Source organism: Triticum dicoccoides, chromosome 2A (genome assembly GCF_002162155.2).
Source record: "Triticum dicoccoides isolate Atlit2015 ecotype Zavitan chromosome 2A, WEW_v2.0, whole genome shotgun sequence".
Taxonomy (NCBI): domain Eukaryota; kingdom Viridiplantae; phylum Streptophyta; class Magnoliopsida; order Poales; family Poaceae; genus Triticum; species Triticum dicoccoides.
Genome location: NC_041382.1, coordinates 515,167,699 through 515,184,031, shown reverse-complemented (window position 1 = coordinate 515,184,031; position 16,333 = coordinate 515,167,699). Strand labels below are relative to the sequence as shown.

The following is a 16,333-nucleotide window of genomic DNA, read 5'->3' as shown; positions in this document are numbered from 1 at the left end:
GTTGCTCAATTCATCCTTGAGCATGCTTCCACACCTGATCTTTCAGATATTTGAGAGATCCACTAATTGGCATTACAACATGCGACATTTTACTTTCTATCCGACAAAATGCCGCATGCATGTTAATTTGTTCATACCATAGGGTTATATGGGTCAGGCCAACTAAGTGCTAGGCGAGACTTGGCTTTGAAAGCAGACCCAATCTGAATGAAGCTACGATTCGTGTTGGGCTAGCGGGAGCAAAGCCTATATATATATATATGATCACGCGGAGGAGAACACATAGCCGACGGTACCATGATTGTCTCCCAGTTCCCCTCATCTTTGCCGGTGTATTTGCCACTAAGAGGTGGGTGAAACTCCAGATCTTTACTTAAGGTTTTCATGCTTGCTTTGTGTGCCCTCGTCAATGGAGTTTCAATACTTGAGATATGTTGTGTGGAATAAATATCTCCTAGCTCCATCTCTGTTCCGGCGTGCCTTTGTAGCTGTTGTCTGGGGCTAGTGGTGTTTCAGCTTCTCCTACTTTATTTTATCATGATCATTGTCTTCTTCCTAAGTTCCACAACAACGTGGCGGCAATTCAATTCATCTGCATTATGTGGGGAGTGTCCTAGACCACAATGTGTTCAAGGGTCTACTATTTTCACTTTTTTTGTAGACGACTCATGCAACTATTCAAACCTTTGCAGATAGTCTATCATGCGCAGGTATGTTCTTTTCCGATTTCTTTGAGGTTAGTCTAGCCTGTGCAAGTACTGATCTTCTCCATTTTCCCCCTTTTTATAAGAAAGAAAATACTCTGCTTTGCTACCATTTACATGGAAGAACATCGTGATGCAATTGGTCAGTGGCGGGGCCACCGTTGTATGGTTGGGTGTAGTTGAACCCAACGAAACTTGGTAGCTACGTACGTATCGGCAGGTAGTTTGTACGCCTGAACCCAGTAAAAAGATTAGGCTGACCCCATCAATCTCGTGAACTGCCTCGGTGGATAGGCTAAAACGGCCCAAAGGCCCATAAGTAAATTGCCTCGGTGCCCACAGCTACCCAGGTCTCTCAATCGATCCTCAAAAAAAAAAAAGGTCTCTCAATCGTGAACTGTACACATACGATTCCTACGCAGCCGCCGCCACGCCTTTACTCGTTCAATTCGCCAATTCACCTCTGGCCTCTCTCCTCTCGTCTCTTCTGTTCGTCCATCCATCCATCATCAGAACCCAGCGGCAAGCCGTCAATTCAATTCCAAATTGAAGGTACAGACTTGTGAGATTGCAGTTCTGTCTAGCATAATAGTCTAGTACCATGACAATATTTCTGCTGTAGTTTGCTAATGTACATCACGGACTTTGATTGATCCAGATGATGGAACAATATTCTTAAAAGAGGAATCGATCACCACATCAAGACAAAGATGCAGACATGTTAAGATGACCTGTTAGATGTAGGCAAAATTCATCAAATATGTCATTGCAATTAGTCTTCTCACACATTGGAGGAATTAATTTGGATCAGTTGCCTAATGATCCAACGGATTGGCAGAGAATTTCATAATACACAAGTAAACGCCAGGAGCAAGTTGAGATTACACGCAAATATTTAACTGCGGGAATTAGAAACCACTGGCTAAGTTTGTTTATCCACAGAGAGAAATTTGAAGATACTCAACGGCAATTTAATGATGCCAAAGAAAAGCGGTGCAACAAAATGGGTGAACGGTTTATAAATGATTGTCTAATTTGCTATGGGAAGAAATATATGTTTTCTACCATTCGTAATGATCCAGTGTTTGGTCTTTTTAAGATAATGAGACAAATAAAAAGGAGAAACTCTAAAATATGAGCAACTTTACTTCTTCTTTTTTGGCTTGATGGTACTTATATTAAACTTGTCAAACTAACTTGTCATGTGTTTACTGTTTTCAGAAAGATGAGGAGCTATGAAGTTATTTGGGTACTAATTTATTTATAGTATCTAAACAAGTGGTTTTAGAATTTCACCCAACTGGTATGTCTTATACTCTTCAACTATTAACATAGCAAAATATGTAGTAGGTACTATCATATTTCTATTTGTTTTGTTATTTTGGGTGTTGTAAGATGGTGTAAAATAGCTTTTATGCTTAACTAATTCGTATCAAATCCTCATGAGTTAACAAGTGAACCCAATGACTAAATTTTCTGGCTCCGCCCCTGCAATTGGTGGAATTTGAGATAACGATTCTAGATCGCTTTGGTGTAGCTTTTAGTTTTTCAATGTTCTATCGCAATGATTTTGCTTATAATTCTTAAAATCGGATTGTTGGTGTAGCAGCATAAATATGGAAAATCCAGGGTCAAAAAATAAAATAAAAATAAAACAATATTACTTTACTAAACTATTAATGATAATCAGCCTGAACATCGAGTTACATGGAAACCTATACCACCTAAATATCCACAATCAAATAGGAGTAGCTCTGTTCATGTCAACCATTTTTACGTTTCGATATTTGTCCTACAAGTCGGCTACAACCATTCAGGTTTCTTTGCAGTCTTATCCTACCACGACCATCCTAGCTAGCCCGCTAGTAATCAGCACCGCGGGGTCGCCGCTGCCTGGCCGCGCTCCTCCGATCGCTGCCGTGGACGTAGTCGTCGTCGACGAAGCTCGGCCTCTCAGCCCGGTCCCCTCGGAACGAGAAGAACCTCTGCGCACCAGCACAAACAAAATCGCGACATGTAACATCTGACACAGTTAGCTACCAAAGCGACAGAAAAAAGGTATCCAGGGTATACCCTTGTCCTTGAGCCACTGGACGCCTGCGACTGAGCGAAGTCAAGGACCCGGAGGAAGAGCTCGTATCCCCTGTCGGTGAAGTTCTTGAGGTAGAAGACGATGAGGTCGCCGGCGTTGGCCCGCAGGTACCGCAGCCTCTCCTCGATGTTGGGCTCGTACTGCATCACCAGCGGCCGCACGAAGTTCTCGTACACGATGTCAGACCCCTGGTCAACGGGCAGAAGGTCTCTGTTCAGACATGGATCAATCAACAGACCACCATAACTTGGCAACCTACCCTTGTCTGTGGGTACCAGAGGTAGACGAGGAAGGCGAGCTTGACTTCATAGTACATCGGAATCCTGCGATCCGACGAAATGGTTTGTCAGACAACAGATTTCTTTCTTTCAAAGGAGGCGTAGAGCAGAGTACCGAGTACGGCGGCCACATTTGATGAGTCAATGAGTTGTGATTGGTGATTAGTACCTCGATATTAGGGCGCCTGCGATTTCGTCGAATATGACCAGGATGACTAGTATGATCCTGCAAAGTTGCTGAAATTCGTCAAGCTCTGCAAGACCAAGATCTCTAGCCAGTTATTCCATCCCAGTATCTCACGAAGTCAAACTACATAGGCATTTTGGCAATTGCGTGATGCGCCCCAAAATTGCTGAAACTTGGTACTGGCGCGTCCTAAATCCTAATTCTAGCAATTTTAAGCATCGCGTACGGACGGATCCAACAAACCAAAGAATGAGGATTACTCGAGAGATAAAGGCTCGTGGATCAGTACCAATACTGGCACCAAAACCGGAGCTGATCGGTCCGCCCGGTCCGCTGCTCGACCGCCTTGAAGCACTCCAACGCCGGCATGGCATACCCGAACAGAACCCTGCAGCCCAAGCGATCAGCGATCGAGCCGAGAAAGCAGAGGCATGGAAAATCCCGCCAAAAATTACAGGCAACAGAGGTAGAAAGGAGCACGGAGAAATCCACTTACGTGAGGAATTTCGTCAGCAGCTCGACAGACATCGTGAACCGGCGTTGAATTCTCAGGAAGAGGAGGCCAAGATCTGTGTAACCTATCTACCTAATTTCTTGATGAGTTCTCGGAAAGAAAGATAATGGCCGCCCCTCCCAAGTGATGTGTTTGGTGTGGCCTATGACATAGCTTACCTGCCAAGTTGCTTGCGGCTGCGGGCAGGAGAAGACAGGTGGTTAGCTTAGCTCGGCCACAGCTCGAAACGGAATTTACGGTATTACCCTTTCGGCTCCGTTGTGTGGTCAATTATTAGTGGGTCATGGGATTGATTCATTGATAGTTTGGGATTTGGAGTCCATGCTGGATATCTCCAGGGGTTGGAAGTATCTGTGAATATACTAAAAGTCCACGGGAAAGGTGAATGGGAGTGTCAGAAAAAGGAGAGCTCAATAATGTTAAGTCGTATGATTTGGTGCTATTAGATGGTGTGACACGAAACCTACCAAAACTGAAAGGGAGATCAGAATTATTGAGCTACTACAGAGCGGTAGGCTGATCGTAATGTAGTATCATAGCTAATATTATGTATACCAACTAAATAATTTTGATGAGGTGTCATAGAATTAAATGAAAAAAGAAAGCGTTGAGTATTATATCATGATACCGTATCATAATAAATATTATGCTAATATGTGTCATGCATGACAATAAATAAAGTACTACATGATACTATAAATTATGGAGGTAATATCATACACTAGTATTATATGCATGCTAGTATATGATACTCCCCATTACAACCAGCTTTAGTGTCGTCTCTATACAGCAGGGCACACTATTGACTGACTGGAACTGACTCCGGATATGACATGAACTATATGACCTTCGTCAAAAAAGCTTGTCTTATATTACTCCCGTCCAAACTAATTTGTCTTATATTACCTCCGTCTGTCTTAGACAAGTTTTTTTGGACGAAGAGAGTACATGCATTTTGAAAAGAAAATAAATGATAAAAGGTTATGCAATATTTAACTATTTGTTCACAATATCACAGAGAAAAATTAGTCAAGCAAATAGAAAAATATGCAAAAAAAAAACAGTAGCAAACTGCTTGTATAGGGCTGCTTTGGGCGTGTTTGGTTGTCGTAGCAACTTTGTCTGCATTGCATACTTGACACAGTTGAGCCCGACTAAAAAAAAGCAAAACCAACATTTACATGTTGTTTGGTTGCCTGCATACCCTTTAGCCTGCCTGGGGCGAAATTGAAGGTAGGCTGTTTAGTCGTCCGCTTGTTTAGGCGGAAACACAAGTCATGACGTTTGGTTACATGCAATGCGTGTTGTCTGGTAACCTCCTCATCGAGGTCACGAGCTTACTAGCACACTAGGCATCCAGAAAAAACTAAAGACACACAAATAGACACATATAAACATAGTTTTAAACCAAACTTAACAATTTTGATGATTGTACGACACTTAAACCAAGCAATATTGAACAAAATCAGTACGACATTAAACTAATAACCAAACCAGTGCTCTCCTAGACGTTAAAGCCGAAAGCATCGTCGTGCCTCCCGCACTTGGTCGCCACTTCAATGTTGTCTTCGTTGAAGACAATGGCCTTGAGTGTGTCGGGAGTCAGCAACTTCAAGGTCACCATGTACCCAATCTTAACCCGATGGACGGCAGCGAAGGAGGCCCAACCCTAATCAAGGGTGTCGTTCATCAGCTTCACCGTGACCCTCCATGAGCAGCCGGTGTTCGTCTTCAGCTTGAATTCCGTCAGCACGGCCAGGAAATTCTTCGTGAAGTCCAAGGGCATTGGTATGCACTAGAGCTTGGGGGCACGGATGACCTTGCAGAAGTGAGTTAGCACAACCTCCTCATGGTAGTGCATGAAAGAAATATGCCCTAGAGGCAATAATAAAGTTGTTATTTATATTTCCTTATATCATGATAAATGTTTATTATTCATGCTAGAATTATATTAACCGAAAACTTAGTACATGTGTGAATACATAGACAAATAGAGTGTCCCTAGTATGCATCTACTTGACTAGCTCGTTAATCAAAGATGGTTAAGTTTCCTCACCATAGACATGTGTTGTCATTTGATGAACAAGATCACATTATTAGAGAATGATGTGATGGACAAGACCCATCCGTTAGCTTAGCATAATGATTATTTAGTTTTATTGCTATTGCTTTCTTCATGACTTATACTTATTCCTCTGACTATGAGATTATGCAACTCCCGAATACCAAAGGAACACTTTGTGTGCTATCAAACATCACAACGTAACAGGGTGATTATAAAGATGCTCTACAGGTGTCTCCGAAGGTGTTTGTTGAGTTGGCATAGATCAAGATTAGGATTTGTCACTCCGTGTATCGGAGAGGTATCTCTGGGCCCTCTCGATAATGCTCATCACTATAAGCCTTGCAAGCAATGTGACTAATGAGATAGTTGCGGGACGATGCATTACGGAACGAGTAAAGAGACTTGCCGGTAACGAGATTGAACTAGGTATGATGATACCGATGATCGAATCCCGGGCAAGTAACATACCGATGACAAAGGGAACAACGTATGTTGTTATGCGGTTTGACCGATAAAGATCTTCATAGAATATGTAGGAGCCAATATGAGCATCCAGGTTCCGCTATTGGTTATTGACTGGAGATGTGTCTCGGTCATGTCTACATAGTTCTCGAACCCGTAGGGTCCGCACGCTTAACGTTCGATGATGATTTGTATTATGAGTTATGTGATTTGATGACCGAAGTTTGTTTGGAGTCCTGGATGAGATCACTGATAACCCACAATTATAGGGGATCGCAACAGTTTTCGAGGGTAGAGTATTCAAGCCAAATTTATTGATTCGACACAATGGAAGCCAAAGAATATTCTCAAGTATTAGTAGTTGAGTTGTCAATTCAACCACACCTGAATAACTTAATATCTGCAGCAAGGTATTTAGTAGCAAAGTAATATGATAGTAGTGGTAACGGTAGCAATGAAAAAGTAAATAAGCGAAGAACAATATATGAAAAGCTCGTAGGCATTGGATCGGTGATGGATAATTATGTCGGATGCGACCAATCATGCAACAGTTATGACATAGGGTGACACAGAACTAGCTCCAGTTCATCAATGCAATGTAGGCATGTATTCCAAATATAGTCATACATGCTTATGGAAAAGAACTTGCATGACATCTTTTGTCCTACCCTCCCGTGGCAGCGGGGTCCTATTGTAAACTAAGGGATATTAAGGCCTCCTTTTAATAGAGTACCGGAACAAAGCATTAACACATAGTGAATACATGAACTCCTCAAACTACGGTCATCACCGGTAAGTATCCCGATTATTGTCACTTCGGGGTTAACGGATCATAACACATAATAGGTGACTATAGACTTACAAGATAGGATCAAGAACTCACATACATTCATGAAAACATAATAGGTTCAGATCTAAAATCATGGGACTCGGGCCCTAGTGACAAGCATTAAGCATAGCAAAGTCATAGCAAAATCAATCTCAGAACATAGTGGATAATAGGGATCAAACCCTAACAAAACTAACTCGATTACATGATAAATCTCATCCAACCCATCACCATCCGGCAAGCGTACGATGAAATTACTCACGCACGGCGGTGAGCATCATGAAATTGGTGATGGAGGAAGGTTGATGATGACGATGGTGACGGATTCCCCTCTCCGGGGCCCCTAACGGCTCCAGATCAGCCCTCCCGAGAGAGTTTAGGGCATGGCGGTGGCTCGGTATTGTAAAACGCGATGAATTCTTCTCTCTTATTTTTTTATGCCCGAACACGAATATATGGAGTTGGAGTTGAGGTCGGTGGAGCGTCAGGGGGCCCACGAGGCAGGGGGCGCGCCCAGGGGGTAGGCGCGCCCCCACCCTCGTGGACAGGGTGTGGGCCCCTGACGTTGATTCTTTCGCCAGTATTTTTTATATATTTCGAAAATAATCTCCGTTGATTTTCAGGTGATTTCGAGAACTTTTATTTCTGCACAAAAAAACACCATGGCAATACTGTTGAAAATGACGTCAGTTCGGGTTAGTTCCATTCAAAATGCAAGTTAGAGTCCAAAACAAGGGCAAAAGTGTTTGGAAAAGTAGATACGACGGAGACGTATCAACTCCCCCAAGCTTAAACCTTTGCTTGTCCTCAAGCAATTCAGCTGATAAACTGAAAATGATAAAGAAAAACTTTTACAAACTCTATTTGCTCTTGTTGTTGTAAATATGTAAAGTCAGCATTCAAGTAGCAAAGATTATGAACTAACCATATTCACAATAACATTTAGGTGTCATGTTTACTCATATCAATGGCATAATCAACTAGCGAGCAATAATAATAAATCTCGGATGACAACACTTTCTCAAAACAATCATAATATGATATAATAAGATGGTATCTCGCTAGCCCTTTTTGAGACCGCAAAACATAAATGCAGAGCACCTTTAAAGATCAAGGACTAACTAGACATTGTAATTCATGGTAAAAGAGATCCAGTCAAGTCATACTCAATGTAAACTAACGATAATACATGCAAATGACAGCGGTGCTCTCCAACTGGTGCTTTTTAATAAGAGGATGATGACTCAACATAAAAGTAAATAGATAGGCCCTTCGCAAAGGGAAGCAAGGATTTGTAGAGGTGCCAGAGCTCGATTTTTAAATAGAGATGAATAATATTTTGAGCGGTATTCTTTCATTGTCAACACAACAACCGAGAGATCTCGATATCTTCCATGCTACACACATTATAGGCGGTTCCCAAGCAGAATGGTAAAGTTTATACTCCCCCACCACCAACAAGCATCAATCCATGGCTTGCCCGAAACAATGGGTGCCTCCAACTAACAACAATCCTGGGGGAGTTTTGTTTGCAATTATTTTGATTTGAATTGAGCATGGGACTGGGCATCCCGGTGACCAGCCATTTTCTCGTGAATGAGGAGCGGAGTCCACTCCTCTTGAGAATAACCCGCCTAGCATGGAGGATACAAACAACCCTAGTTGATACATGAGCTATTCGAGCATACAAAACAGAATGTTTATTTGAAGGTTTAGAGTTTGGAACATACAAATTTACTTGGAACGGCAGGTAGATACCGTATATAGGAAGGTATGGTGGACTCATATGGAATAACTTTGGGGTTTATGGAATTGGATGCACAAGCAGTGTTCCCGCTTAGTACAAGTGAAGGCTAGAAATAGACTGGGAAGCGACCAGTTAGAGAGCGACAACAGTCATGAACATGCATTAAAATTAATCAACACTGAATGCGAGCATGAGTAGGATATAATTCACCATGAACATAAATATCGTAGAGGCTATGTTGATTTTATTTCAACTACATGCGTGAACATGTGCCAAGTTAAGCCACTGGAATCGTTCAAAGGAGGATACCACCATATCATACCACATCACAACCATTTTAATAGCATGTTGGCACGCAAGGTAAACCATTATAAACTCCTAGCAAATTAAGCATAGCATAAGAAACTATAATCTCTAATTGTTATTGCAAACATGTTTCATTCATAATAGGCTGAATCAGGAATGATGGATTAATCATATTTACAAAAACAAGAGAGGCCGACTTCATACCAACTTTTCTCATCTCAATCAGTTCATCATATATCGTCATTATTGCCTTTTACTTGCACGACCGAATGGTGTGGATAATAATAATAGTGCACGTGCATTGGACTAAGCCGGAATCTACAAGCATTCAATTCAAGAGAGAAGACAAGGTAATATGGGCTCTTTGTTAGATCAACAATAATGCATATAAGAGCCACTCAACATTTTCATTAGGTCTTCTCCTCTCGACCCCAAAGGAAAGAAAAGAAACAAAACTATTTACACGGGAAAGTTCCCAACAAGCAAAAGAAGAACGATAAATCTTTTTGGGTTTTCTTTTTTTTACTTACTACTACTACAGGCATGGAAAGTAAACTAGTTAAAAGCTACAACTAACTTTTTTTTGGTTTTTCTTAAGGTTTTTCAAACACACAAGAAGAAAGCTTAAAAAGAAAATAAACATGCATAGATGATACAATGAAAAAGTATGAGCACCGACAACTGGCATGAGTGTGTGAATATGAATGTAATGTCGGTGAGAAATACGTACTCCCCCAAGCTTAGGCTTTTGGCCTAAGTTGGTCTATGCCAATGGATCAAAATTGTAGTTGGGGTCGTACTGAGAAGTAGCAGCAATTGCCTCATGAGATGCAACTTGGAGGCGTGCTGCCTCCGTCCCCCTCTCGTACTCACTCGCCTCCTCCCTGGTTATAACATAGCTCCCTTTTGTCTGAAAGTCAAAGAAAGTAGGAGCAGGGAGAGCAATGTGGAAGGTGCGCCTTCTGTCAAAGATTAGTCGGTACTGGAGGAACTAATCATTCCTCTCAACAAACTGATGACGAACCATAGCATTATAATCTAGATAAGCAGGGGGCAACTCAATATCATATCCACGTATGGGTACCTCAAGAAAATTAGCTAAACGGATTGCGTAAATTCCACCGAACAAATCTCCATTAATATGGGTATTATGCAACCTACGTGCAACAATGGCCCCCAGATTATATTGTCTATCTCCTAATACAGCACTCTTGAGAACACTAAGATCCGGAACACACATATGACATGCCTCATCCTTACCGTTTATGCATCTACCTATAAAGAGAGCAAAATAATGTATGGCAGGAAAATGAATGCTCCCTATGGTAGCTTGTGTTATTTCTCTACATTCCCCCACAGTGATACTAGCACGGAAATCTTTAAATTCAGATTTGCGAGGTTCACTAGCACTACCCCACTGCGGGAGTTTACAAGCAGTATTAAAATCTTCTAAGTCCACGGTATAAGATTTATCATAAAGATCAAATCGGACATTGTGAGAATTGAGCGATGATGTAAATTTAAACCTTCTCACAAATGAATCAGTTAGGTGATAATATTGGAGGCACTTATCTGTCTCGAAGCTCTCAAGGTCAGCGTTACGCCAATATGTGTCAAATTCTTCCTTGATGCCTGCCTGGACCATGAAATCTTTGGACGGCCATTCACAAGGCCGCACTTGAGCTTCTCTTGGTAGTTCATTGTCCGGCTCACGTATCGCGGGCCTGGGTCCTTGCTTCCGTGAGGAACCACCTTGGTACATTTTCCTAAACATATTTCTTCCTCTGAAAAAATTCTGAATTTTTAGTGACTCAAAATAAAAGTGAACCAAACTCAACAAAATTGATAGCAACTGCTCCTATGGGTGCCTAGAGGTCATTTCATGCATTAAAACTACTTTTGACCACATAAATTTGACATGCAAGCTCAAGAACATGGTCACCTAAGCAGCAAAAATTTGCACTGAATAAAGCACTAGAACAAAAACTAATTGGACCATTGGAGGAGTCACATACCAAAGAACAATCCCCCAAAGCAGTTTTGTGAATGGAGCTTTGAGCAAGGAGATCGAAAATGGCAGCAAGATGAGCAAGAACTCGGGTTTGAGCTGGTGGATGATTTTTTCTGGAGCAAGACGAAGTTTGTGGGTGCAAGGATAAGTGGAGGGGACCCACGTGGGGTCCACGAGGCAGGGGGCGCGCCCAGGGGGTAGGGCGCGCCCTCCACCCTCGTGGGCACGTGGCTTCTCTCCCTGTTGTGTTCTCAGTGCTTAAAATCCTCAAATATTCTAGAAAAAATCATATTTCATTTTCAGGGCATTTGGAGAACTTTTATTTTCAGGGTATTTTTTTATTGCATGGATAATCCAGAAAACAGACAAACAATACTATTTTTGCTCTATTTAACATAAATAATAGAAAGTAAAAGGAGGGTACAGAGAGTTGTGCTTTCTAACTTCATCCATCTCATGCTCATCAAAAGGAATCCACTAACAAGGTTGATCAGGTCTTGTTAACAAACTCATTTCGAATAACATGAAAACGGAGAAGTTTCGAATAACACTAGGTTACCTCTACAGGGATATGCACATCCCCAACAATAAGAATATCATATTTCTTCTTGACAGTAGGAAGAGGAAATTCAAAACCTCCAATAGTGATTGTTGAAAATTTTCCAATACAACTGATACTGTGGACTTGAGGTTGTTTCCTCGGAAAGTGCACCGTATGCTCATTACCATTAACATGAAAAGTGACATTGCCTTTGTTGCAATCATTAACAGCCCCTGCAGTATTCAAAAAGGGTCTTTCAAGAATAATAGACATATTATCGTCCTCGGGAATATCAAGAATGACAAAGTCCGTTAAAATAGTAACGTTTGCAACCACAACAGGCACATCCTCACAAATACCGACAGGTATAGCAGTTGATTTATCAGCCATTTGCAAAGATATCTCAGTAGGTGTCAACTTATTCAAATCAAGTCTACGATATAAAGAGAGAGGCATAACACTAACACCGGCGCCAAGATCACATAAAGTAGTTTTAACATAGTTTCTTTTAATGGAGCATGGTATAGTTGGTACTCCTGGATCTCCAAGTTTCTTTGGTATTCCACCCTTAAAAGTATAATTAGCAAGCATGGTGGAAATTCCAGCTTCCGGTATCTTTCTCTTATTACTAACAATTTCCTTCATATACTTAGCATAAGGATTCATTTTAAGCATATCAGTCATGCATACGCAAAAAGATAGGTCTAATCATTTCAGCAAAGCGCTCAAAATCCTGATCATCCTTTTTCTTGGATGGTTTAGGAGGAAAAGGCATGGGTTTCTGAACCCATGGTTCTCTTTCTTTACCGTGTTTCCTAGCAACGAAGTCTCTCTTATCATAACGTTAATTCTTTGATTGTGGGTTATCAAGATCAACAGCAGGTTCAATCTCTACATCATTATCATTGCTAGATTGAGCATCAACATGAACATCATCATTAACATTATCACTAGGTTCATGTTCATTACCAAATTGTGTTTCAGTATCATAAATAGAAATATCATCGGGATTCTCAGATGTGTCAACAACAGGTTCACTAGAAGCATGCAAAGTCCTATCATTTTTCTTTTTCTTCCTCTTAGAAGGACCAGGTGCATCAACATTAATTCTCTGAGAATCTTGCTCAATTATCTTAGGATGGCCCTCAGGATACAAAGGTTCCTGAGTCATTTTACCACCTCTAGTCATAACTCTAACAACATTATCATTTTTCTTATTATTTAATTCATTGAGCAAATCAATCTGAGCTTTAAGCACTTGTTCTACTGGAGTGGTAACCATAGAGACATGTTTACTAATAAGTTTAAGTTCACCTTTAACTCTAGACATATAATCACTCAAGTGTTCAAGCATATCAGCATTGTATTTCAATTGTCTACCAACATAAGCATTGAAGTTTTCTTGTTTAACCATAAAGTCATCAAACTCATCCAAGCATTAGATAGCAAACTTAGTAAATGGGATTTCACATTTAACAAATCTATAGAGAGAATTTACCTTTACTACCTGTGTCGGGTTATCAAGACCATGTATTTCTTCAATAGGTGGTAAATTCTTAACATCTTCAGCTTTAATACCTTTTTCTTTCATAGATTTCTTTGCCTCTGGAATATCTTCAGGACTGAGAAATAGAATACCCCTTTCTTCGGAGTTGGCTTAGGAGTTGGTTCAGGAATTGTCCAATTATTTCCATTAGTCAACATATTATTCAATGGCAATTCAGCTTGATCAACGGTTCTTTCCCTGAAAACACAACCAGCCCATGATAACCCACAAGTATAGGGGATCGCAACAGTTTTTGAGGGTAGAGTATTCAACCCAAATTTATTGATTCGACACAAGGGGAGCCAAAGAATATTCTCAAGTATTAGCAGCTGAGTTGTTAATTCAACCACACCTGGAAACTTAATATCTGCAGCAAAGTATTTGATACATCTCCAACATATCTATAATTTTTTATTGCTCCATGCTATATTATCTTCTGTGTTGGATGTTTATGGGCTTTATTATACACTTTTATATTATTTTTGGGACTAACCTATTAACCTAGAGCCCAATGCCAGTTTATGTTTTTTCCTTGTTTTAGAGTATCGCAGAAAAGGAAAAATCAAACGGAGTCCAATTGACCTGAAACTTCACGGAACTTATTTTTGGAAGGAAAGCAATCCGGGAGACTTGGAGTCCACGTCAAGGAAGCCACGAGGTAGGGGGCGCGCCCACCCCCCTGGGCGCACCCTCCACTCTCGTGGGCCCCTCGTGGCTCCCCTGACGTACTTCTTCCTCCTATATATCTCCATATACCCTAAAACGACCGGGGAGCACAATAGATCGGGAGTTCCACCGCCAGAAGCCTCCGTAGCCATCGAAAACCAATCTAGACCCGTTCCGGCACCCTGCCGGAGGGGGGAATCCCTCTCTGGTGGCCATCTTCATCATCTCGGTGCTCTCCATGACGAGGAGGGAGTAGTTCTCCCTCGGGGCTGAGGGTATGTACCAGTAGCTATGTGTTTGATCTCTCTCTCTTGTGTTCTTGAGGTGATACGATCTTGATGTATCACGAGCTTTGCTATTATATTTGGATCCTATGATGTTTCTCCCCCTCTACTCTCTTGTAATGGATTGAGTTTCCCCTTTGAAGTTATCTTATCAGATTGAGTCTTTAAAGATTTGAGAACACTTGATGTATGTCTTGTCGTGCGTATCTGTGGTGACAATGGGATATCACGTGATTCACTTGATGTATGTTTTGGTGATCAACTTGCGGGTTCCTCCCATGAACCTATGCATAGGGGTTGGCACACGTTTTCATCGTGATTCTCCGGTAGGAACTTTGGGGCACTCTTTGAGGTTCTATGTGTTGGTTGAATAGATGAATCTGAGATTGTGTGATGCATATCGTATAATCATACCCACGGATACTTGAGGTGACATTGGAGTATCTAGGTGACATTAGGGTTTTGGTTGATTTGTGTCTTAAGGTTTTATTCTAGTACGAACTCTAGAGCTGTTTGTGACACTTATAGGAATAGCCCAATGGATTGATTGGAAAGAATAACTTTGAGGTGGTTTCTACCCTACCATAATCTCTTCGTTTGTTCTCCGCTATTAGTGACTTTGGAGTGACTCTTTGTTGCATGTTGAGGGATAGTTATGTGATCCAATTATGTTATTATTGTTGAGAGAACTTGCACTAGTGAAAGTATGAACCATAGGCCTTGTTTCAACGCATTGCAATACCATTTACGCTCACTTTTACCATTAGTTACCTTGCTGTTTTTATATTTTCAGATTACAAAAACCATTGTCTACTATCCATATTGCACTTGTATCACCATCTCTTCGCCGAACTAGTGCACCTATACAATTTACCATTGTATTGGGTGTGTTAGGGACACAAGAGGCTCTTTGTTATTTGGTTGCAGGGTTGCTTGAGAGAGACCATCTTCATCCTACGCCTCCTACGGATTGATAAACCTTAGGTCATCCACTTGAGGGAAATTTGCTATTGTCCTACAAACCTCTGCACTTGGAGGCCCAACAACGTCTACAAGAAGAAGGTTGTGTAGTAGACATCAAGCTCTTTTCTGGCGCCGTTGCCGGGGAGGTCAGCGCTTGAAGGTATATCTTTAGATCTTGCAATCGAGTCTTTTAGTTTCTTGTTTTATCACTAGTTTAGTTTGTAAAAGAAAATTACAAAAAAATGGAATTAAGTTTGCCTCATACGCTTCATCTTTTTAATATCTTTCGTGAGTATGATGGGAAGGAAAATTGTGCCAAAGTGTTAGAAGAAGAATGCATTAAAATGTTTGGCACTAAATCTTTGAATGATGAGCATGATACTAATGATGATTGCACAAGTTATGATGAAAATGTCTCCTATAAACATGTCAATTTTTGTGGAGTGCATTGGGTTTGTAAGTACACACCAAATAGGGAAGATAGATATTGCATGAGGCATAAATACTTAGAAACTAAAATGTTGCAAGAAAGGCTAGATGTTTGTGCTGAAGATTTAAATTTTCTTGGCCGTACTTGTGGACTTTGCAATGAACATGGTCATTTAAATATCCAATGCAAATTGTTTCATGACCGAATCGTATCAAAAAATTGTGATGATTTGATTACCCTTGAGCATCATAAAGAGCTTAGTCTTCTTTTGGGGTATGAGGAAATGAAATGTATAACTGAGGGTATTCCAAAGTTTAATCTTGATAGATTTCTTGATTTTGATCTAGAGAAGATTTATATGTATTGTGCGGTGAATTGCATTGAAAATCCTTATATTGCCAATTACATAAAGAAAAGAAAAGAAATAGAAGATGAAAAGAATGTTAACAAAAGGGAAGAGACTTCCCAATACCCTCCTATTATTTCTTATGGTGAATCAGGTAAGAGGAGGAGCCTCCTATTCAACCAATCTCATTAATAATGAGCTCCAAAAAGAGGATTGAACCCACACATGATGTGGTGAAGAAGAAGAAAATAAAAAGGAAGAGAGGTAAAAAGATATCTCCCCCAAATAATGCTGCTCCTATTACTATTGTGCCTCATGAAAATATAATGGTGGAAGATAATGATACTTCTTATGATCTTGAA

At 40.7% G+C, this 16,333-nt stretch overlaps 1 protein-coding gene across 2 annotated transcripts; it reads right to left on the bottom strand.

Moving 5' to 3' along the window:
• Positions 1-2,354: 2,354 nt before the first annotated feature.
• Positions 2,355-3,955, bottom strand: LOC119355113 (putative HVA22-like protein g). 2 transcript variants are annotated; one of them, XM_037621897.1, is made up of 6 exons: positions 3,758-3,955; positions 3,551-3,649; positions 3,244-3,300; positions 3,056-3,119; positions 2,778-2,984; positions 2,355-2,689 (listed from the first exon to the last, which is right to left on the bottom strand). In XM_037621897.1, the coding sequence occupies exons 1-6, from the start codon at positions 3,787-3,789 to the stop codon at positions 2,567-2,569; spliced, it is 582 nt and encodes a 193-aa protein (XP_037477794.1). In that variant the 5' UTR covers positions 3,790-3,955; the 3' UTR covers positions 2,355-2,566. The 2 variants fall into 2 exon arrangements, with proteins under 2 accessions (XP_037477794.1, XP_037477795.1); XM_037621898.1 differs by lacking the exon at positions 3,758-3,955 and having other exon boundaries at positions 3,522-3,636.
• Between the last annotated feature and the right edge of the window lie 12,378 nt (positions 3,956-16,333).

What these genes read in the sequence shown, in the direction of transcription:
- LOC119355113 (XM_037621897.1), bottom strand. Translation starts at nt 3,789, where the DNA reads ATGTCTGTCGAGCTGCTGACGAAATTCCTCAC. An exon ending in TCTGGTACCCACAGACAAGG is followed by an intron (nt 2,985 to 3,055) that starts GTAGGTTGCCAA and finishes CCCGTTGACCAG; the next exon opens with GGGTCTGACATCGTGTACGA. An exon ending in CCAGTGGCTCAAGGACAAGG is followed by an intron (nt 2,690 to 2,777) that starts GTATACCCTGGA and finishes GCTGGTGCGCAG; the next exon opens with AGGTTCTTCTCGTTCCGAGG.